Source organism: Mytilus californianus, unplaced genomic scaffold (genome assembly GCF_021869535.1).
Source record: "Mytilus californianus isolate M0D057914Y unplaced genomic scaffold, xbMytCali1.0.p SCAF_11, whole genome shotgun sequence".
Classification (NCBI taxonomy): Eukaryota; Metazoa; Mollusca; class Bivalvia; order Mytilida; family Mytilidae; genus Mytilus; species Mytilus californianus.
In genome coordinates this window covers 68397001-68422405 of record NW_026262593.1, presented here as the reverse complement: position 1 = coordinate 68422405, position 25405 = coordinate 68397001, and the positions used below count along the sequence as shown (strand labels likewise).

Here is a 25405-nt window from a genome sequence, read left to right as displayed (position 1 = left end):
ATTTTCGTGCAATGTGATCGCCGTTTTTTATTTCACGTTCAACGTGTTTTTACTTTTTTATTTAACGTTCAGTCGTGCAAGACAGGTGCCTTGTTCAACGTGTTCTGCTTATTTAATTTTACGTGCATCGTGATTTTCAAATGCTTATTTTGCGTGCTCGGTATTTTTCAAATAAAATTCAAACACTTGGCAGGGATCGTCAAGAAATACTTTTTTAAAAGCCGTAAACCATTTACATCATAAATGTGTATACTAAATCGGGAATAACAAGTAAAACAGAGAGTTTATATGTACAAGAATTTAATTTTCGTGCAACGTTCATGACGTTCATGTCTTATTTCACGTTTTTTCTGTGCAAGCACCCCCCCTCCCCCCACCTTTACCACCCTCTTTAATCATTCTTGCTTAAACGGTTATTTTAAAATATATCTGACATACAAAATTATGTTCTGTATTGTTTTTTAAGTTCTCACATAAATACTTATAGATACAAAAATTTCCTGACTACTGTTAATTCAGAATTTATTGTGAGTTGTTATTAATGCGAATAATGCAACTGGGTGAAAATCGCAATAATTATATATATATTTATTATGGAAAATGATGTCATGGAATTAGCCTCACTTCTGTGAATCTGAGAGAGATAGCGAGAGAATTCTCTTCCAGTTTTTTTTTTTCGGGCTCTATCCTGTTAGCTGATTTCAAAATATGTTTCTACTGGCGGATCAGCAATGTGCTTGCAAGTGGGGTGATTTTTATAAGTGTCAAGCATTTCATCGACCATGAGCGTGATGATTCAAGACAGTTATTGATACGACAACAAAAATGTTGGATATCGTTGTCTATATATAGTGCTGTAGATGAGACAAAAAGGATCCATTTTTGATAATATCGTTTCGGCATGGCTCGGTACTTATGCATCCAGCCAATGTGTTGTTGTGCTGTGGTCATTTTTTGTATTCTTGCCTTTCATTTTTGCTTATGTGCTTTGTCTATATGCCATTTTGTTTTTCTTTGTTAACATATTTGTTTGTTTTAATAGTGATTAAGACACAATGTTGACTGCTGTACCCCTAATTTTGACATTTTTACTTATTTTGTCTGTTTGTTTTGTTCATACATTGTTGTCAATATAATGGAATTTTATGCAACTGGCATACAAGTGAGAGGTTTATAGCTAGCCAAAAAACTAGGTTAAATCCACCATTTTCTACATACATGACATACCGGTAAGGAAATGCCTGTACCAAGTCAGGAATACGACTGTTGTTTTTCATTTGTTTGATGTATTTGAGCTTTCGATTTTGCCATTTGATAAGTGACGTTCCAATTTGAATTTTATTAGAGTTCGGTATTTTTGTTATTTTACTTTTTATGAAAAGAACTGGTATTCTGCACACACAAAAAAACACAATGCAAGCTGGTCAAAAAGAAAAGTTAAACAAGAGTGCACACGCTGAAATGTCTCGCCTTCTTTACTAACCATTGATTTTATGTTGCTAATCCTAAATATAAAGCTTTACTACAACTATCACATAAACTTAACATGATCCATGAGGTCAAGGTCAGAGAAACCAAACTGGAAATACATATACACCTTACAATCATTCCATACACCAAATATGCTATTAATATAGTTGATCAATTGCACATTAAAGAAACAAACTTAACCAGGAAAACTTAACATCGATCAATGAACCATGAAAATGAGGCCAAGGTCAGATAAACCCCGCCAGACAGACATGTACACCTAACAATCATTACAGGCTTTAAATATAGTTGACCTATTACATATAGTATCTAAGAAACAAAATTACCAAGGAAAACTTCCGATTGACCAATAAACCATGAAAATGATGTCATGGTCAGATAATAATTACCAGACAGACCAGGACTTCAAAAATTGTTTTTAGCCAGCCGGACATTTTATATATTATCCTGATTTTAATCCCTTAAGACAAAATAAACAAAAGGCAATTATGGTAATCAGTTGCCGAGTTGGCCATCCCATTGATTGACATTAAAAAAATACGATATTAAACTTTCTTTGATTCAAATTCGAAGTTCTGACGTAAACTGTTAAATTGGCAGTGCATCTTTCGAAGTGTGCAACATCAGCGTACTTATATCTGCCTTAAACTCTTTATTTGTGCAAAATAACGTTGTCAAAAACTTTACTTTCCTTTTTAAATCTAATACCGGATGTTATCTTGACAATGGTAAAACATGGACCAGAGACGGATACATAAATTCTGTGTACGTTTGCAAAGCATGAATGAGTGTAAGTAGCTCTTTCTACGTTATTTCTTCAAGAAAATATTCGAAATAAACATGAGATAAAGGCATCAGTGACAATTTAAGCATTTTTTGAAGAAATTAGGATGCATAATTAAATTTCACACCTGCGCACATGCGCACACCTGAACTAGTTCAAACAGAGACATGTCTCTGGTTCAAACAACGTGGTTATGACGATTCTTCATTTTCACCTTTTTAATTTTTTCATCAAATCATATTTGTAAACGTATTTCTGATAATTTAAATCTTTTTGACTAAATTAATTAGATGCAAACCGCTAAAATGTAAGAAAATAACTTTGAATAGAACAATCAATGTCCGGTTCAAAATAGTTTACCTGTCACCTGAACAGGTAAATTTCAGCTAATTAGCCTTGATTAAAATGAGAAGGTATTAAAGTAGGGGTTGTTTTGATAGTACTTTATGATCATGTCATTTTTATGACCGGAAATGTGTGGCTATTAAAGGCAAAAGGTTGGTTCAAAAAGATCGCGAATTATGTTAAAATGTCTTTATCCAGAGAATAACTTGAACTTCATGGAACTTTTGTTGAAAATTTATGAAATTGATAAACAATTTATATAATCAAAGAAGTCTTTATTCGTTTATATAAGAGGATAACCATAATTACGATTTTTTGGGGTGTGTGACAGGAGGAGGAGGATCTTAAGGAAGCCTTTAAAACTAAAAAGTAGATGACCGTTTCATGCTTTGCCCAGCTGGACTTTTACCGGACATTATACAAATGTCCAGAATATATGACCGTTTTGGAAGCCTTGAGACAGACATATACACCTTACAATCATTCCATACAACAAATATAGTTGACCTATTGCTTATAGTTTCTAAGAAACAAACTTAACCAGGAAAATTTAGCATTGACCAATGAACTATGAAAATGAGGTCAAGGTCAGATGAACCATGCAAGACAGACATGTACACCTCTGGCCCTTGTTAGGGATCATAGATTTATTCTTATGAGGAAGCTCCGAGCATGCTCGGAGGATGCTCAGAGCTTTTTAAGTTGGCTCTAATTCAGCAGTTTATGTGACAATAATTATCATGATCCATTAAGATGTCAATCAAATCTATAGCACTTCTATAATAAGGAAAGTAGAGCATTATAGAGGAAGCTCAATTAACACCTGTGTAAACATCTGGTCTATTCAAATAAATCTTGCATTAATTTTAACAAAACTATAAAATAGATGAGAAATTTTTCAATATTACTGTACAATGCTTGGAAAGAAATCTCAAGCCTTCACAGCATAGAAAATGTATTTAAAACATTTTCTTAATAATTATCATCCTTTTTCAATACACATGATACAAAAAAAAAATACTCAAATTTTATATTTAAAATATAAATATATTTTAAATTTATACTATATAAACTGTTAACACAGAGATATGTCTCGCCTATTTGTTATTTTGATAATGCAAGTGTTGAAATTAAATTACAATACTTTAACATGTAAGTTATGCAAATATTCAAAGTCAATGAACCATGACTGAATGTACAGGGCTAAACAGTCTCCATGGAAATGAGATGTGCCAATGCTAATACAACTGCATACCAAATACCATTGACTTTTCATAAGTCGTTCCCTTAAAAAACCTAAACACAAACATTAACTTGTAAACTATGTAAAAGTTTCAAAGTCAATGAACCATAATTAGGGGGTGGGGTTATATAATCTCCATGGAAATGAAACTTGCAAATGCCAATACATTTGCATACCGAATATCATTGACTTAACATTAGTGGTTCATCTTAAACTGACCTAATCACAAACTAATACATGTAAACTAAGCAAAAGTTTCAAATTCAATAGACCATGACTGAGAAGTAAGGACCAAATATTCTCCATGGAAATAAGATGTGCTAATGCTTCTACAACTGCATACCAATTATCATTGACCTACCACTAACGGTTCCCCTTAAACTGACCTAATCACATCCTAATACATGTAAACTAAGCAAAAGTTTTAAAGTCAATAGACCATGACTGAGGGGGCTGGGCCAAATAATCTCCATGGAAATGAGATATGCCAATGCTTATACAACTGCATATCAAATATCATTGACCTACCACTAGTGGTTCCCCATAAACTGACCTAATTACAAACTAATACATGTAACCTAAGCAAAGTTTCAAAGTCAATAGACCTTGACTGAGGGGGTGGGGTCAAATAATCTCCATGGTAATGAGATTTGCCAATGCTAATACAACTGCATACCAAATATCATTGACCTACCACTAGTGGTTCACCATGAACTAAACCTAATCACAAACTAATACATTGTTGACGCCGCCGACACCGGAAACAGCATACCTATGTCTCGCTTTTTGACTCCGTCAAGGCGAGACAATAAAATGAAATATAAAAGTCATCAAAGACACAAACTATGGTTATTGATTTATAACCATACTATCAAAACATAGTACATTCAGTTTCATGCGAAAAAGGGTTGATTTTTTTTTATATTCCATTTAATTTGACAGTTGTTGGAAATTAACCCTCCATTTCATTGCAGAAAAGTTTTTTTGAGTCATAAAAATGTATTTCGGGTGTTTCAAGGCAATACAAAAATTCTATTTTGTAAACAGGGAAAAAAGGGGGAGATAATTTGATTGGTTAACTTCTGGTGATGTTTACTTTCTTATATGCACTGAAAAGTTAAGTTGTATTTTTACTGTAGTACATGACAGGATAAAACTTTACTCATGTCAAGTATTTCTTTTATTTAAAACATAGATAAATTCTGCACATTTTTTTGAAAAATACCAATTAAACAAAGACTTATAGAGGAAAAACAATTTTACTTTTAGAACTGGACAGGATAAACTTTACTCCTGCCAAATATTTCTTTATTTAAAACAAAGCTAAATCGGCACAATTTAAAAAAAAAGCAAATTAAAGAGAGAAGTACTAGAGGGAAAACAATGGTGATATTACCCCCTCAAACCAGGCTTCCAATAATGAAATACAACTTTTCATAAAGTAGCCATAATTTTCTATAAAAGAACTAAGTTTGTTATTTAATAAAAAAACATATTACCATTGTTTAGTTAGGGGCATTACTTAAACAAGTAATTTTCAAAATTACATATACAAGTTATGTTTCAAATATACTTCTATATTATGAATAAGTAACTTCTGTTAATATTATTTTTATAGGTGTCCATTCATACAGGTTTTACTAGCTTTAACAAATTTTCACAGACATCTGGTTATTTTCCCCATGAAATATAAAACTATTTAAATCCTCCTGAAGCACTAATTGCCTTTCTGATGCCACACTTCTTGGTCGAAGAGTGGCCTCTTGGGGCTATTAAAATATCATTTCACCTTAAAATCTTAGAGATAGACAGATATAAATAGATGGAACCTTGTGATTTAACTAAGACTTGAAGTTATTTAGAATTAGAATCTTAATCAAAAACAATTACATTGTTGTACATATGTTCCTTAAATAATTGTAAGTACTAAGTTTTTCGAAGATGTATAAAATAATTTATTGAAGTAATATTTTTGTCAATATTCTTTAAGTAACCTCTCTATACTCATCTCAAATTGGATAAATACTTAATTTTATTTAATTTTATTATATAATAAAATGCTCCGCTGGGGCGCAGCTTGATACGACTGCAGAGGTCGAACCCTGAACAGTTGGGGCAAGTATGGACACAACATTCAAGCTTGATACAGCACTGAATTTGGATTGTAATTAAATATTTGACACAGCATAGGTTTCTGACACAGAATGAAAGTGGTCTAAGAACTTAAAATTTTTAAATTTACCTATTCAAACCATATCATTATTATTTGCTTTTATATATAAATCAGAAATAACCAATTTAAAATGGAAAATTTTAAAGAAAAAAAATGAAAAAAAAAATCCCCCTCCCAAATTTTTTGAACCCCCTTATGATTCATCACTCCCAAACTCAATCCCAGCCTTCCCTTTGTGGTATGGTACCTTGCAGTACAATTTCAGAGAGATCCATACACTTGAACACAAGTTATTGTCTGGAAACTAGAAAACTGCGAGTTTTTTGGCCACTTTTTGGCCCCAAATTCCTAAATGTTTAGGGCAATTACCCCCAAACTCAAACCCAGCTTTCCCTTTGTGATATGGAACATTGCAGTACAATTTCATAAAGATCCATACACTTACACACAAGTTATTGTCATGAAACTAGAAAAATGCTTGTTTTTTGGCCCTTTTATGGCGCCTAATTCCTAAAATTTTGAGGGAATTACCCCCAAAATCAATCCCAGCCTTCCATTTGTGGTATGGTACCTTGCAGTACAATTTCAGAGAGATCCATACACTTGAACACAAGTTATTGTTTGGAAACTAGAAAAATGCTTATTTTTGGCCACTTTTTGGCCCCTTATTCCTAAACTTTTTGGGCAATTACCCCCAAACTCAATTCCAGCTTTCCCTTTGTGATATGGTACCTTGTAGTACAATTTCATAAAGATCCATACACTTACACACAAGTTATTGTCATGAAACTAGAAAAATGCTTGTTTTTTGCCCCTTTTTGGCCCCTAATTCCTAAAATTTGGAGGCAATTACCCCAAAATCAATCCCAGCATTCCCTTTGTGATATGGAACCTTGTTATACAATGTCAGAGAGATCCATACACTTACACACAAGTTATTGTCATGAAACTAGAAAAATGCTTGTTTTTTGCCCCTTTTTGGCCCCTAATTCCTAAAATTTGGAGGCAATTACCCCCAAAATCAATCCCAGCATTCCCTTTGTGATATGGAACCTTGTGGTACAATGTCAGAGAGATCCATACACTTTTTTATACACAATTTTTGGGGCCCTTTATAGCTTACTGTTCGGTGTGAGCCAAGGCTCCGTGTTGAAGACCGTACTGTGACCTATAATGGTTTACTTTTATAAATTTTGACTTGGATGGAGAGTTGTCTCATTGGCACTCATACCACATCTTCTTATATCTACTTACACACAAGTTATGTCTGGAAGTTACAAAAATGCTTATTTTTGGCCCCTTTTTGGCCCCTAATTCCTTAACTGTTGGTACCATAACCCCCATAATCAATCCCCACCTTCCTTTTGTGGTATTGAAACTTATGGTAAAATTTCATTGAGATCCATTCACTTAAACTAAATTTAGAGTCCGAAAACTATTGTGTCTTCGGACGACGACGACGATGACGACGGCGACGGCAACGTCATACCAATATACGACCACAAAATTTTTTTTGCGGTCGTATAAAAATTCTTAAAAACTACATTAAGTCCATATGCTTCTTTTAACAATTAAAATAACTATTGAGTTATAAAATAATTTTTAAAAACAAAAAATACCTATTAAAGTAACTACAAAAGATAACTTGTTTAGTATCGCCCCCTGACTGGTGTTTGTGTCTTGATAACTTTTATGTAGCATATTATATAATATAAACTTTATTAAAATCATATTTAAATCATATCATCTAATTATAAAATTTGAGAATTTTTTTATTATAAAAAAAGGAATGATTATTAAATATAATAAGAAAATATTTAAATGACTTTTACTTTTTGTGGAGACTTGAGATTTCTTTCCAAGCATTACACAGTACTGATGAAGAATTTCTAATCTATTTTATAGTTTTGTAAAATTTCAGGCAAAATGTATTTGAATAGACCAGATGTTTATACAGGTGTTAATTGAGCTTCCTCTATAATGCTTTACTTTCCTTATTATAGAATTGGATTAATGGATCATGATACATGTAATTATTGTCACATAAACTGCTGAGGAGAGCCTACTTAAAAAGCTCTGAGCATCCTCCAAGCAAGCTTGGAGCTTCCTCGGAGATTCCTCGTAAGAATAAATCTATGATCCCTTAGTCTGGTGTGTTTTTTAATTTTAGTTCATTTATATGTTTTGGAGTTTGGTGTGATGTCCATTTTCATTGAACTAGTACACATTTTGTTTGGGGGTCAACTGAGGCCTGCCTCCGGGTGCGGGATTTTCTTGCTGTGATGAAGACCCATTGGTGGCCTTCAGCTGTTTTCTGCTCTTTGCTCGGGTTGTTGTCTCTTTGACACATTCTACATTTCCATTCTCAATTCTACAATCAATCTATACATTAAATATAGTTGGCATATTAATTATAGTTTCTAGGAAACAAACTTAACCATGAAAATTTAAAATTGACCAATGAACCAAGAAAAATGAGGTCAAGGTCAGATGTTACCTGCCAGACAGACATATAAACCTTACAATCATTCTATTCACCAAATATAGTTGACCTATTGCATACAGTATTAGAAAAAAAGACAGAAAAACAAAAAAAATACTTTAACCATTGAACCATGAAAATGAGGTCAAGGTCAGATGACACCTGCCAGTTGGATATGTACTCGTTACAATCATTCCATACAGCAAATATAGATGACCTATTCCTTATAGTATCTGATATATGGACTTGACCACACAAACTTCATCTTGTTCACTAATCCATGAAATGAGGTCGAGGTCAGATGAAAACTGTCTGACAGGCATGAGGACCTTGCAAGGTACACACATACTAAATATAGTTATCCTATTACTCATAATAAGAGAGAAATCAACATTACAAAAAATCTTCACTTTTTAACCCTGAAAATGAGGACAAGGCCTATGGACATATGTATATGGGCATCTATATACAAAGTATGAATCCTCCAGGTCTTCCACCTTCCAAAATATAAAACTTTATAGTAGTTAGTTAACACCGCAGCGGCCACCGGATCACTATCCCTCTGTCGAGCTTTCTGCGACAGAAGTCGCAGGCTCGACAAAAAATCACTTGACCATCTAATGCAACAAGAAACACACTTACTGTTTTTTTCACCTCAGTACACAATAACCATCAGAAATAAGCTGTTCAAACTTGTTATTAACAACCACCATTCATGATCATATAAGATACTAACTTCAATTTTCTATAGAAAAATTTTATGTAATATGCTCTCATCTAGACTTATATCTAGCCTATATGATATGCTATTTCATAGCAAACTTTTTAGGCCACCTGAAATTAATGCCTGGCCACTAAACTTTGGAATTGGCCACTGAAATTCTGAAATTTTATATCTGGTGGCCAAATGGCAACTTCATTTTTAACCTACTTTAAGGGCTGCATTATACTTTAATCTTTGAGTGAGTCAAATTGCTGTTATTTTAGGAGTGCATTAGATAAAAGTTTATTAGTTATTGGTGGAATATTGCACTATCAAATCCTACCATTGACCGCTTGTTTAGGGAAAGGCAAAGAATGGGACGAGCTTAGACCAGTACATTTATTTCCATCTCAGAAGTTGTTATTTTATTGTTTTGCTCAGCCTCCTCGGGATAGTAAATTATGAATGAATAACATAACAATGACCATTAGATTTAAATGAAGGGGTTAGGTTTTCTTAATTTGAAATGTCTAAATTCTTTACTTGCACATTTATACATTGTACCTGTAGCTTAGTATAGCATAAAATACAAACTTATAAACACACAAATAAAATTTCACAAGATTTATACATACCACCATCATCTTTAATCCGTAAAACAAAATAACGACTGGAATCTATAACTGCTTCAACAGCTACACTTGGGTATGTTTCAACAGGACACTGGGCAAATAATTCACCTGTAATTCAATAGCATAGAAAATTGTTTTTGTGTTAAATTTTTGTTACCATAAAAAATAAGTACAATATAGCCAACATCCAAAGTTACAAATGGTCTTTACATTTCTTAATGTCCAGGGTCTGTTACGTTACTTTCTGTTTTTGATCCAAACTGTGTACCATTGACAATATATCTGATCAAAACCAACATCTACAAATGTTAATTAGGGTCTTTAACTTTCAAAATTTCAGATTCACAGTGTGTATAAGTGTACATATATGCAGTATCTGATCCACACTATGCACACATGTAAATGTATCTGATCCACACTATGCACAAGTATACATGTGTCTGATCCACACTTTGTATAAGTATACATGTGTCTGAATAAACTCATCATAGATACCAGGATTGAAATTTTGTATTTGCGCCAGACGCGCGTTTCGTCTACTAAAGACTCATCAGTAACGCGCTAATCAAAAAAAGTTAAAAAGGCCAAATAAAGTACGAAGTTGAAGAGCATTGAGGACCAAAAATTCCTAAAAGTTTTGCCAAATACAGCTAAGGTATCTATTCCTGAGGTAGAAAAGCCTTAGTATTTCAAAAATCCACACTATGCACACGTGTACATGCATCTGATCCACACTATGCACATGTATCTGTTCCACACTTTGTATAAGTATACATGTGTCTAATCCAATTTATGCACAAGTGTTCATGTATCTGAACCACACTATGCACATGTGTCTGATCCACACTATACATAAGTTTAAATGTATCTGATCCACAATATGCACATGTGTCTGATCCACACTATGCACAAGTGTTCATGTATCTGATCCACACAATGCAAAAGTGTTCATGTATCTTATCCACACTATGTAAAGTGTTCATGTATCTGATCCACACTATGCACAAGCGTACATGTATCTGATCCACAATATGCACATGCATCTGATCCACACTATGTACAAGTGCACATGTATCTGATCCACACTATACAAGAGTGTTCATGTATCTGATCCAAACTATGTACAAGTGTTCATGTATCTGATCCACACTATACACAAGTGTTCATGTATCTGATCCACTATAGGCACATGTATTTGATCCACATTATGTAAAAGTGTTCATGTATCTGTTCAGTACTATGCACATGTATCTGATTCACACTAAGTACAAGTGTGTGTGTATCTGATCCATACTATGTACAACTGTTCACGTATCTGATCCACACTATGCACAAGTGTTCATGTATCTGATTCACAATATGCACAAGTGTTCATGTATCTGATCCACACTATGCACAAGTGTTCATGTATCTGATCCACAGTATGCAAATGTATCTGATCCACACTAAGTTCAAGTGTTCATGTATCTGATTCACACTATGCACAAGTGTTCATGTATCTGATCCACACTATGCACAAGTGTTCATGTATCTGATCCACAATATGCAAATGTATCTGATCCACATTAAGTTAAAGTGTTCATGTATCTGATTCACACTATGCACAAGTGTTCATGTATCTGATCCATTATATGCACATGTATCTGATCCATTATATGCACATGTATCTGATCCACACTATGTACAAGTGTAAATGTATCTGATCCACACTATGTACAAGTGTTCATGTATCTGATTCACACTATGCACAAGTGTTCATGTATCTGATCCATTATATGCACATGTATCTGATCCATTATATGCACATGTATCTGATCCACACTATGTACAAGTGTAAATGTATCTGATCCACACTATGTACAAGTGTTCATGTATCTGATCCACACTATGTACAAGTGTTCATGTATCTGATCCACACTATGTACAAATGTTCATGTATCTGATCCACACTATGCACAAGTGTTCATGTATCTGATCCACACTATGCACAAGTGTTTGTGTATCTGATCCACACTATGTACAAGTGTTCATGTATCTGATCCACACTATCCACAAGTGTTCATGTATCTGATCCACAATATGCACAAAAGTTCATGTATCTGATCCACACTATGCACAAGTGTTCATGTATCTGATCCACAATATGCAAATGTATCTGATCCACACTAAGTTAAAGTGTTCATGTATCTGAATCACACTATGCACAAGTGTTCATGTATCTGATCCATTATATGCACATGTATCTGATCCACACTATGTACAAGTGTAAATGTATCTGATCCACACTATGTACAAGTGTTCATGTATCTGCAATGATCCACACTATGTACAAGTGTTCATGTATCTGATCCACAATGTGCAAATGTATCTGATCCACACTATTTACAAGTGTTCATGTATCTGATCCACACTATGTACAAATGTTCATGTATCTGATCCACACTAAGCACAAGTGTTCATGTATCTGATCCACACTATGCACAAGTGTTTGTGTATCTGATCCACACTATGTACAAGTGTTCATGTATCTGATCCACACTATCCACAAGTGTTCATGTATCTGATCCACAATATGCACAAAAGTTCATGTATCTGATCCACAATGTGCACATGTATCTGATCCACACTATTTACAAGTGTTCATGTATCTGATCCACACTATGTACAAGTGTTCATGTATCTGATCCACACTATGCACAAGTGTTCATGTATCTGATCCATACAATGCACAAGGAGGGTTTCTTATCGTCGAGTTGCGAGTTGAAAAAGCCGAGTTGCGAGTTACAAAAGTCGAGTTGCGAGTTACGAAGGTCGAGTTGTGAGTTACGATGGTCGAGTTGCGAGTTACGAATGTTGAGTTGCGAGTTATGATGGTCGAGTTGCAAGTTACAAAGGTGGAGTTGCAAGTCACGAAGGTTGAGTTGCGAGTTACGAAAGTCAAGTTGCGAGTTACGAAAGTCAAGTTGCGAGTTACGAAAGTCGAGTTGGGAGTTATGAAAGTTAAGTTGCGAGTTACAAAAGTTGAGTTGCGAGTTACGAAGTAACAAAAATATTATGTTTCTCTAATTACTTAAGAATTATATATTTATATAAACGGTCGTGTCGTCTGATTTTTGAAACAGAATTTTCAGGATTACTTTGCATTTAATAAACAAAGCATACATGAAACCGAACTTAGTTATACACTACATGAGGAAGGGTCCCTGTATTTTGATTGCAGGGTTTGAAAGAGTTATGTGATACTTATTTATAAGAGTCTATATGTTGCAAAGTCTTGCAGGGTTTGAAAGAGTTATGTGATACTTATTTATAAGAGTCTATATGTTGCAAAGTCACGCACACTTAAATTTCTTTCATGAGAGAGACATTGTTCATTTTCTAAAATAAAACAGGATATACTGTAGATATAAGACAAAATGTATACCGTCCTGAACAAATCAAGCATAAGAAAATAAATCATGTAGACAAATGAAATATACTTGCAAATTAGCGACATCTCACAGAATATGGCAGTGTGTTAGGCCTAAAGTAAATACTTATCAAAGGTACCAGGCTTATAATATTTTCTACGCCAGACATGCGTTTCGTCTTTACAAGACTCATCAGTGACATTTGAATAAAGGATATTCATTAGCATACCAAGTGCTAACTCTTCGTCTTTCGCAAAGGTTTAGGGTGATATAGGCACAATTGCACATTTAACTTAGGAAAATATCTCATGAATTAGTAAGAAATGTAATATGTTATGTGCTTTATGTGATAAATTAAATAATTTTGAACTTTGTTAACATTGTGATTCAACCCCAGGCGGAGAGTGCATATATATACCAAATAGTTAAGAATCGAGTTGTTCAATGTATGTATATCTGAATACTACAACGCAAAAATAAGCATGCTATAGATGTCTTTCTATGATATTATGGTAACTTCTTGGCATAATATGGATTTTTGTTTTAATTTGGAAAGATGTTATTCTACAATAAGCTATACCACAGTTTTAAAAAATAAAAGAACAGTTTTAAGGAAGCCACTGGGAATGTGTCAAAGAGACAACATTCCAACCAAAATATACAAGTCAACCCAAGGCCATCAATGGGTCTTCAACACAGCGAGAAATCCCACACCCAGAGGCAGCCCTGAGCAGGCCCCAAAACACAATGTACACTAGATCAAGAAAATGGACGCCATTCTAATCTCCAAAACATATAGATGAACCAAAATCAAAAAATATACAAGACCAACAAAGGCTAGAGGTTCCTGACTTAGGACAGACGCAAAAATGTGGCAGGGTTAAACAGATTTTATGAGCACTCAACCTTCCCCCTTCACCTCTTGCCAATGTAGACATATATAACTTAAATGTCCACAATTTTGAGTGTTACTGCCAAAGAAAAAATTTTGGGGTCCCTAACAAATATTGCCTCTGCAGCTGCCCCAAAGAGCCCACTCTTAACGAAATCTGCAGAAGGGGTCTTTTACATATATGTACTATGATAGTTTAGTTGCTATCTCCCTTTACGTTTAATATGACGGTGCTAGCTATGAAATTGGGAAATTTGTTCTCAAATTTTAATTTTATGATTGAATAATACTTACGTTATTCGAAAATACATTAGGATTATCTCCCCCTAATTAGTATTCACACCGCCGTTCGCGCTTTAAGATATTAAAAAAGCGCTCAGGTGTATCGACTCCCACCACTCATGCGTGATTCCCCAGTTTCTCTCGGCGAAAAGTGTTTGCCAAAAAAGATTCTAAAGGGGAGGTGGGTGGGATCCAATTACGTAAGTATTATTCTATCATAAAATTAAAATTTGAGAACAAATTTCCCAATTTTATATTAATTCATAATACTTACGTAATTTGAAATTACATTAGGAGATTTCTAAGCTATCCATAGCTGAAGAGTCTTTCTGTACTTTGTATACTGTATTTTCTTCACATCAGTTCAGATATAAATAACACAATACTATACAGTTAAAATTTTTTCTTCAATTTACTAAATTTTCTTCTTTTTTTTTCTTTATTTTTTTAGAATTTTCTTCCATATTTACAAAATTCTTATTTACACAGAATTTAAAACTTCTACGTCTATGTCTAAATAAAAACGAGTAAAGGTTGATTCCTTTGCCCAGTCAGCTGTGTCCATAATAGACTTCACAGATGCGCCGTTAAAAAGTGCCAAAGATGGGCCCAAGGCTCTTGTAGAATGAGCACGAAATTTCTTGTCCTTTTCATTGTAAGCACATTTAATTGAATTAACAATCCAAGACGAAATAGTCTGCGATATAACCGGTTTGTGTTAGAACTGAGGATAACATAGATCTATAAACTGCTTCGCTGAGCGCAGCTGGATACACCCGCAGAGGTCCAACCCTGAACAGTTGGGGCAAAAATGGACACAATATTCAAGCTTGATACAGGTCTGAATTTGGATTGTAATTAAATATTTGAAATATTACAGGTTTCTGAATAAATGTAGTCAAAGAACTTGAAATTGGTTATATGAATTGAATTTATATTCAATTAAAGATTTCTTGCTGTTGTGCAATACACTGTGCTGTTGCGCAATACTTAGTAAATCTGTTGTCAGACTATAAACAAGTAAAGTTCAATTAATTCTCAATGTCATATAAGAAATTTATGAAAATCAAAAGGGAGCTTACATCAATAGATATAAACAATTCACCAAAGTTTCATGAGAATTGCTGACAGCAATTTTGAGTTATTGTCCGAAAACTGGAAAATCCCCCCTTTTTTAATGAATAAAACCCCATAACTCAGAAATGTAAAATGTAAAATTTATAAAATTCTAAAGGGAGCTTACTTAAATAGATACATACAATTCACCATAGTTTCATAAGAACTGCTGAAAGCATTTTTGAGTTTTTGTCTGAAAACTGGAAAATCCCCCTTTTTTTAATGAATAAAACCCCATAACTCAGAAAAGTAAAATCTAAAATTTATAAAAAACGAAAGGGAGCTCAAGTCAATAGATATAAACAATTCACCAAAGTTTTATGAAAATTGGTTAAAGCATTTTTGAGTTAATGTCCGACATGTTGACGACGGACGGACAGACGGACAATGGTATACCATAATACATCCCGTAAATGGGCGTATAATAACCAGCTATGGTTCTATACTGAAGACCTGAGTATAAATATGTCAATAAGCTCAGCCGCCTCCGTCAGAGAGGCACTATAGGGATCAATTTCCCGTCTACTACACCAGCTATTGAATTTTCAAAATTTGACAGAGTAATCTTTTTGAGTCCCAGAGCACCATGAGGCTCTAAGTAATTTTCTAGTTTCTTTAGAAAAACCTTTCTCTTTAAACTGTTTGTCGATAAAAACCATGCAGTCAGATTGAATACTGCTGGATTTGGATAAAATATGATGTTTTTGGCTGGTGTAATAGATCCTCCCTGACTGGCAAGGTCCTTGGATAATCTATTATGTACTTCAGAAGATTTGTGTACCAATGTCTGCGTGGCCAATGTGGGGCTATTAGAATTAACTGACAATCGTACCTCATCATGTGTTGTAGTATTTTTGGTATTAGACAAATTGGAGGGTATGCATACGCATACATGTTGTTCCAAGAAATTGTTAGAGCATCTATTGCATAAGCCTGAAGGTCTGGGTTCCAGGAGCAAAGATCTGTGTTTGTTGATTTTTCGCAGAGGCGAAAAGATCTATGCGAGGTGTATCCCAAATCTGAAACATTGCATGTGTAACCTCTTTATTTAATGACAATTCTGTTGGTTGAAATTTTACCCTGCTTTAAAAATGGTCTGCTAGTATGTTCTTTTTTACTGCAATGTGTGCAGCTTTCAGAAAAATTTGGTTTTCTAGTGCTAATTGACAAAGTTTCCAAGTTCTCATACAAAGCTGGGGAGAACGAGTGCCTCCTTGTTTGTTTATGTAACAAACAACTGTTGTCTGAACGAATAAGAACATTTTTGCCTATCAATTTTGGTAGAAATGCTTTACAGTTAGAAAAACTGCCTCCATTTCTAAAGAATTTATGTGGAGAAGTTTTTCTTCTACTGACCTTGAACCCAGAACTATGAGACTGTTGTTGATGTGACCTCCATACCCTGATTTTGATGCGTCTGTTGTTACTGTTATTGACAGTTCCCAAGATGTTATTGATCTGCACATAACCAAATTTTCTATGTTTAACCACCATCTGAGGTGACCTTTTAGATGTTTTGAAAAAGGAATTTTTATTCCTAGATTTTGACATACTGGTATCCAATGATAAAGGCGGTGTAACTGAATTGGTCTCATAAAGAGTCTTGCATTTGGAATTAGTTCTATGCATGAAGCCATAATAACTAATAATTGTAGAAAATCTCTTGCTGTTGCTTGATTTTGCTTGTTTAAGATAAGTTCTACTGCAGAAAGGAGTTTTGACACCCTTTCTGATGTAGGACGAACTATTCCTTCGTTTAAAGAAAACACTGCCCCTATGTACATGATGTATGTTGTTGATTATGTTGGAATTAGGCTTGACTTTTCTAGATTTACTACAAACCCTAAATTTATTAGGTTGAGTGTTTTCTCTCGATCTGAAATCAGCATTTGTTTTGCCTGATTCATCAATAAAATGCTCCACTGGGCGCAGCTTGATACGACCGCAGAGGTCGAACCCTGAACAGTTGGGGCAAGTATGGACGCAACATTCAAGCTTGATACAGCACTGAATTTGGATTGTGATTAAATATTTGACACAGCATAGGTTTCTGACACAGAATGAATGTGGTCTAAGAACTTAAAAAATTTTAATTTACCTATTCAAACCATATCATTATTATTTGCTTTTATATATAAATCAGAAATAACCAATTCAAAATGGAAAATTTTAAAGAAAAAAAAGGAAAAAAAGGGAAAAAAATACCCCCCCCCCCCCCCAATTTTTTGAACCCCCTTATGATTCATCACCCCCAAACTCAATCCCAGCCTTCCCTTTGTGGGATGGTACCTTGCAGTACAATTTCAGAGAGATCCATACACTTGAACACAAGTTATTGTTGGGACTAGAAAAATGCTTGTTTTTTGGCCCCTTTTTGACCCCAAATTCCTAAACTTTTAGAGCAATTACCCCTAAACTCAAACTCAGATTTCCCTTTGTGATATGGAACCTTGTAGTACAATTTCATAAAGATCCATACACTTACACACACGTTATTGTCCTGAAACTAGAAAAATGCTTGTTTTTTGCCCCTTTTTGGCCTCTCATTCCTAAAATTTTGAGGCAATTACCCCCAAAATCAGTCCCAGCCTTCCCTTTGTGGTATGGTACCTTGCAGTACAATTTCAAAGAGATCCATACACTTGAACACAAGTTATTGTCTGGAAACTAGAAAAATGCTTATTTTTGGCCCCTTTTTCCTAAACGTTTATGACAATTACCCCAAACTCAACTCCAGCTTTCCCTTTGTGATATGGAACCTTGTAGTACAATTCAGAAAGATCCATACACTTACACACAAGTTATTGTCATGAAACTAGAAAAATGCTTGTTTTTTGCCCCTTTTTTTACCCCTAATTCCTAAAATTTGGAGGCAATTACCCCCAAAATCAATCCCAGCATTCCTTTTGTGATATGGAACCTTGTGGTACAATGTCAGAGAGATCCATACACTAACACACAAGTTATGTCTGGAAGTTACAATAATGCTTATTTTTGGCCCCTTTTTGGCCCCTTATCCCTTAACTGTTGGTACCATAACCCCCAAAATCAATCCCAACATTCCTTTTGTGGTATTGAACCTTATGGTAAAATTTCATAGAGATCCATTCACTTTAACTAAAGTTAGAGTGTGAAAACCAATGTGTCTTAAGACGACGAAGACGCCAATGTCATACCAATATACGACCGCAAAAATTTTTTGGGGTCGTATAAAAACCAATCGTCTAGATAAGCTGCTAGACGAATATTTTGGGCTCATAAATGAGCTGCCACCACTGAACACACTTTGGTGAAAATTCGAGGTTGTTGGTCCGAAGCACAGCACCTGCAGTTGGTAACACTGATTGTTGACACAAAATCTTAGATACTTTTTGTGTGTTTCATGAATTGGTATATATGGAAATGGAAATATGCATCTTTCAGGTCGAGAGAAATTGCCCAATCTCCTTTTTGTACTAAGTTTAAGACAATGTTAAGAGAATACATTTTGAAGTGTTTTTTTCTGGAGACACTTGTTCAGAGGTTTTAAATTTATTACAGGTCTCAAATCGCCAGTCTTTTTTGGTACTAGAAAAAACATACTGTAAAAACCAGTTTTTTTCTTTTACAGGTACATTTTCTATAGCGTTTTTTCCAAAAAGTTGATCTATTTCTGTTAACAGAATAGGTAAATCTTGCGCAGGAAAATTTGTTTTCTTTATTCCTGTTTGTGGGATTTTCCCCGAAAATTCCAATTTGTAACCCTCTTTTATTATTTTTAAAACCCAACTGTCGTTTGTTATTTTTGCCCAATTTTGCTAAAAAAAGTTTTTAACGACCTCCTACAGATATCTCCGGATTCTGACATAAAATATTTACCTGCTTTTTGTAGTCATTTTGATCTACCATTACCACAAAAAGAACCTTTCTTTTCACCATCAGCCTCTTGTCTACCAGAACCAAGACGTAAGAAATTAGGCTTAAATCCACCTTTATTTTCACTAGACTTAGCCTCCATCTTAGGAATGCAAAAATTTGAAAAGTCATTTTCAGCCACTTTTGGACCATTAGTGTCTTGACTAGTATGAATGACAGTACTCTTCCTTTTAAAACTAGAAGTTGAAGCAGTCGATTTACGATTTAATTCTTCCAGTAAATCTTTGATTTGTTTATTTGTCTCTGAACGATTTTTCAGTTTCTCTTCAAAATCTTTCCCAAGAACACCATCACTTGACAGTTTAAGTGATAAAAATTTGTCATTTAGTTCAGTTATGTCCTCTAGACCTGTATCTAACAAGGTAGCTTTCCTACGAATGATGAAACACACCTGTTCTAGCTGTTTGATCCATAGCTTCCACTGACATAGCAAAAATGTCTTTCACCATTTGAACAAATAAATCAATGTTTGGCTCGGAATCATTCAATTTTTCCATTAATGAACCCAAAGCTTGTTGCATATATGCAGTTATAACTAAACTCATTCTAGCTGCTGACTGACCTTTGAAAGCCATATTTTCAAAAGTTTTCTCAGGTTGAGAAAAAAGTTTATTATGAGCTTTACCAGCTTTAGGACCATGCCGTTTACAGAGTAAAGTTTGAGTAATGTCATCCAGTTTTGGTAAGTTTAGTATATCAGCAGATTTATCACTCACAGGAAAACTAGCCCTATATTCCTCTTTATACGTAGACAATAAAAGAGGATTATCACAGTGCCAAGATTGATGCAAAATATTAATCTGACTTTGATCTAGAACAATACCAACTTCAGTTTTGTCTGGTTTAGTTTTGGCATCTTCACCAAAAATATCACCAAGAATATCTCTACTGACATTTTCAGTTTTAATAGAGTCCTTATCAACTACCGAATATCTCTGAAAACAGTTATGTGTACTGTTTTTATTCACAGAAGATTGTTGGGATTCATTGTCAGAATCTATATCTAAATCAAGACCCCTTCTTTGGTTTTTATCCGGTTGAAGGGAAATTGCATTATCAATGTCATTGTCATGATTTGCAACATTAGTATGTCTGAGAAAATTCTGCCCAACTGACATGGCAATGTCTCTAGAATCCTGAGAAATATTCTGCCCACCTGAAGTGGCAATTTCTCTGTCCGTTTCTTGATGTCCACCTGAAGTGACAGTTTGAGAAACGAACTTTTCGAAAAGAGATAGAATAAAATGCTCAGCTGGGCGCAGCTTGATACGACCGTAGAGGTCGAACCCTGAACAGTTGGGGCAAGTATGGACACAACATTCAAGCTTGATACAGCACTGAATTTGGATTGTGATTTAATATTTGACACAGCATAGGTTTCTGACACAGAATGAATGTGGTCTAAGAACTTAAAAAATTTTAATTTACCTATTCAAACCATATCATCACTATTTGCTTTTATATATAAATCAGAAATAACCAATTTAAAATGGAAAATTTTAAAGAAAAAAAAGGAAAAAAAAATCCCCCCCCAAATTTTTTGAACCTCCTTATGATTCATCATCCCCAAAATCAATCCTAGCCTTCCCTTTGTGGTATGGTACCTTGCAGTACAATTTCAGAGAGATCCATACACTTGAACACAAGTTATTGTCTGGAAACTAGAAAAATGCTTATTTTGGCCCTTTTTTAGCCCCTTATTCCTAAACGTTTTGGGCAATTACACCCAAACTAAATTCCAGCTTTCCCTTTGTGATATGGAACCTTGTAGTACAATTTCAGAAAGATCCATACACTTACACACAAGTTATTGTCATGAAACTAGAAAAATGCTTGATTTTGCCCCTTTTTTGGCCCCTAATTCCTAAAATTTTGAGGCAATTACCCCCAAAATCAATCCCAGCATTCCCTTTGTGATATGGAACCTTGAGGTACAATGTCAGAGAGATCCATAAACTAACACACAAGTTATGTCTGGAAGTTACAAAAATGCTTATTTTTGGCCCCTAATTCCTTAATTGTTGGTACCATAACCCCCAAAATCAATCCTAACCTTCCTTTTGTGGTATTGAACCTTATGGTTAAATTTCATGGAGATCCATTCACTTAAACTAAAGTAAGAGTGCGAAAACCAATGTGTCTTCGGACGACGACGACTACGCCGGACGACGACGCCAAAGTCATACCAATATACGATAAAAATGTCCATACGAGAATTCACCGAATTCAGGTTCTCTATGACACTTGAAATTTCTGCTCTCAATTCATTTTCTACAGTTAATGACAAACCTGTTGTCAAAATTGTCTCAGCTTCATCTGATACTTCTTTAGGACACGTGCTGCTAGCAGTAGAAGATTTACGAGAAGATTTACTCGTCGACTTTTTGCAACTTCCGATCTGTTTGACTGACGATTTCTCGTTTTTATCAGAGCGAGACGAAGTAGCTTTAGGAGAATTTGCCTCTTCACTTGCTGAATGTATGGCCGTAATAAAAGCTTCTGCCATGTGGACAATGAAAAGCATCTATCTCAAAACTTATAAACTATGAAAATACATGAGAAATAATTCAAAAAAGTAACATTTTCCAAGAGGAAAATATAAAGGGTGTGAACACTTTCCCCCGAAGAAGAAGACTGGGGAATCACGCATGCGTGGTGGGAGTCGATACACCTGAGTGCTTTATTAATATTTCAAAGCGCGAACGGCGGTGTGAATACTAATTAGGGGGAGATTATCCTAATGTAATTTCCAATTACGTAAGTATAATGAATTAATATAAAATTTAATAATAATTAAACTACAAGCCATCCGCTGTATTTCAAAAGGCTATCTGTTTCTTCAGAAAATAACCATACTTTGCGTAGTGATTATGTAAGCAATCCATTCATTTTTTTACACAAGACTCAGATGAAGTCCAAACAACAAAAAGAATCAACAATACTGTATACAATTCTATAAGCAATCATCATTCAAAAATGTTAAAGAGGTACGCCAAAAAATTTAAATAGTTTTCCCCATTTTCACGCAAATCTAATTTTGTAACTTGCAACTTGATTTTCGTAACTCACAACTCGACTTTCGTAACTTTCAACTCGACTTTCGTAACTCGCAACTCGATACTCGACAACAAGTGAATCTCATGCACAAGTGCACATGTATCTGTTCCACACTTTGTACAAGTGTTCATGTTGGTTTAGACCTATAAAGAGGTTAAACTCCTAACTATCCTACTGTCTGTCGATACATTTATTTTTGGCATTGCACTAGTCATGTCTTCTTTGACTGTCCATGACGTTAAAATACTAAATCCCTGGGATGTGTTTTAGTTGATTTTAGTCTCTGATGCATGATTTTTTATTATTAATTGTTTTGGCTTTTAACTAGCTGTCAGTAACTGCGAGTACTCTCAAATCGTACTTTCTTGTTTATTTGACCTGTTGATACTTATTGTATTGCTTTTTTGTTATTTAATGTTATTCAGGGTTATATCTGGTCTATATACCAGCTTTGATAAGTGTTTGGTATAACTATAAATTTTTACTTCGTACTATGAACATCAAAATTATTTATTTTGTAAAAGTATTTCCTTTCTCTATTGGTACTGTACACTTATACCTAACAACAAAATTATTTTCATTTACCTGTGTTTAAAGTTATTGCAAATGGATGGTATTTTTGTTCGAGCATATTGTTTTTCTTTTATTGTTAAACATTTCTTACCTATATAACATGTTACTTTTATTATTCTTCCCTTAGTCTATTTATTTTGTATTCTAAATTATTTACTTTGTAAAAATATTTCCTCTCTCTATTGGTACTGTACACGTATACCTAACAACAAAATTATTTTCATTTACCTGTGTTTAAAGTTATTGCAAATGGATGGTATTTTTGTTCGAGCATATTGTTTTTCTTTAATTGTTTAACATTTCTTACCCATATAATATGTTACTTTTATTATTCTTCCCTTAGTTTATTTATTTTGTATTTACATTGTGTCATAGGTCAAATTTATTTGTTCAGTGTATGTTCAATGGTGTTAATATGTCCTTTGATTGAGTTAAGCTATTTCAGTTGATATTTTATAGTGTGTCTTTCTATGTTGTGATGTTACACTATTGTTTCAGAAAAAGGATGAAGGTTTGGTACCATTAAAACGTTTAAACCCGCTGCATTTGTTTGCACCTGTCCTAAGTCAGGAATCTGATGTTCAGTAGTTGTCGTTTGTTGATGTGGTTCATAAGTGTTTCTCGTTTCTCGTTTTTTATATAGATTAGACCATTGGTTTTCCTGTTTGAATGGTTTTACACTAGTAATTTTTTGGGGCCCTTTATAGCTTACTGTTCAGTGTGAGCCAAGGCTCTGTGTTGAAGACCGTACTGTGACCTATAATGGTTTACTTTTATAAATTTTGACTTGGATGGAGTTGTCTCATTGGCACTCATACCACATCTTCTTATATCTATGTATCTGATCCACACTTTGTACAAGTGTTCATGTATCTGATCCACACTATGCACAAGTGTTCATGTATCTGATCCACACTATGCACAAGTGTTAATGTATCTGATCCACACTATGTACAAGTGTTCATGTATTTGATCCACACTATGTACATGATGTACAAGTGTTCATGTATCTGATCCACACTATGTACAAGTGTTCATGTATCTGATCTACACTATGCACAAGTGTTCATGTATCTGATCCACACCATGAACAAGTGTTCATGTGTCTGATCCACACTATGCACAAGTGTACATGTACTGTAAAAATCGTTACCGGTATTTGAAACGGTTGTTTTATCCACAGTGTTGTTCCCTGCGCCTCATATAAGGGTGCACCTTGTGAATGTATTTTTTCTGATTTTTTAGGGCAAGGGTGAAAAAAACAGTATTTTGAGACCTGCTGGTGTTTAATATGTTATATTTTGTTATAAATATATCTACATTACCATTCTTCATTTATTTACTTATAAGTGTCATTGTTAAGTAATAACCAACATACTTATTTGTTTACATGTGTTCTGAATGTTTGAAAAATGAAGAGAGTATCGAATGATGTAGGTTATTGATATATATTGAGACATCTATTACCTGAATTTTTGTCTTCCAACTTTATAAACAAATCTTTGCCTAGAGCTACAATTCTCATTCGACCAGTCCAATCTGGTTCATCCAACTTCCAGTCAGCAGCTCTATAAATAAAGAAAATAAGTCAGAATAATTATAAATGCTTTTAAAACATTTAATTTGGTAGAATATTTTTTTCTTCATTGATGCTCATTTTGTGCTTTTGTTCAAATCAACTATTGAAATTGATAGTTTACTTGTATCACTGTTCAAATAGTATCTAAGAAGTCTCAAATCAACTTATCATAATAACTTGGAAATTTACTATCAAAACATTACACAATGATACTGTTGTTCACAATGCCAGTTCTACTAGAGAGAGAAAACCTATATCACAGTTAACAGTCCTGTACTAAACATATTAATAATAAACCTATTGTGTATAAATGTATTGTTTCCATGGGAGATTAGACACATTAAGAGTATCAGGAGTGAATAATTCCTGGGCTGGTTTGTGAGTAATGGTAACCTTGTTGACGGAGTAGCTGATGGAAAGGAAGGGTAACCTTGTTGAGGGAGTAGCTGATGGGATGGAAGGGTAACCTTGTTGAGGGAGTAGCTGATGGAAAGGAAGGGTAACCTTGTTGAGGGAGTAGCTGATGGAAAGGAAGGGTAACCTTGTTGAGGGAGTAGCTGATGGAAAGGAAGGGTAACCTTGTTGAGGGAGTAGCTGATGGGATGGAAGGCTAACCTTGTTGAGGGAGTAGCTAATGGGATGGAAGGGTAACCTTGTTGAGGGAGTAGCTGATGGGATGGAAGGGTAACCTTGTTGAGGGAGTAGCTGATGGGATGGAAAGATAACCT

At 34.4% G+C, this 25405-nt stretch overlaps 1 protein-coding gene and 1 long non-coding RNA gene across 10 annotated transcripts in view; one reads left to right on the top strand and one right to left on the bottom strand.

Annotated features, from left to right (window-relative positions):
• Positions 1–25405, bottom strand: part of LOC127720575 (NECAP-like protein CG9132) — a 102573-nt gene that overhangs the window by 39859 nt on the left and 37309 nt on the right. For all 9 annotated transcript variants that reach the window (XR_007990872.1, XR_007990870.1, XR_007990871.1 and 6 more), the window contains exons 2-3: positions 24566–24666; positions 9857–9961 (exon numbers count right to left, since the gene is read on the bottom strand). Coding sequence is in view for 2 of the 9 variants with exons in the window: in XM_052227192.1 (XP_052083152.1) it covers positions 9857–9961; positions 24566–24666 (206 nt within the window). In the remaining 7 variants the exon portion in view is untranslated. The remainder of the gene's footprint in view (positions 1–9856; positions 9962–24565; positions 24667–25405) is intronic.
• The window catches only part of LOC127720578 (uncharacterized), a 50610-nt gene that overhangs the window by 8151 nt on the left and 17054 nt on the right, over positions 1–25405 (top strand). The window lies entirely within an intron of this gene.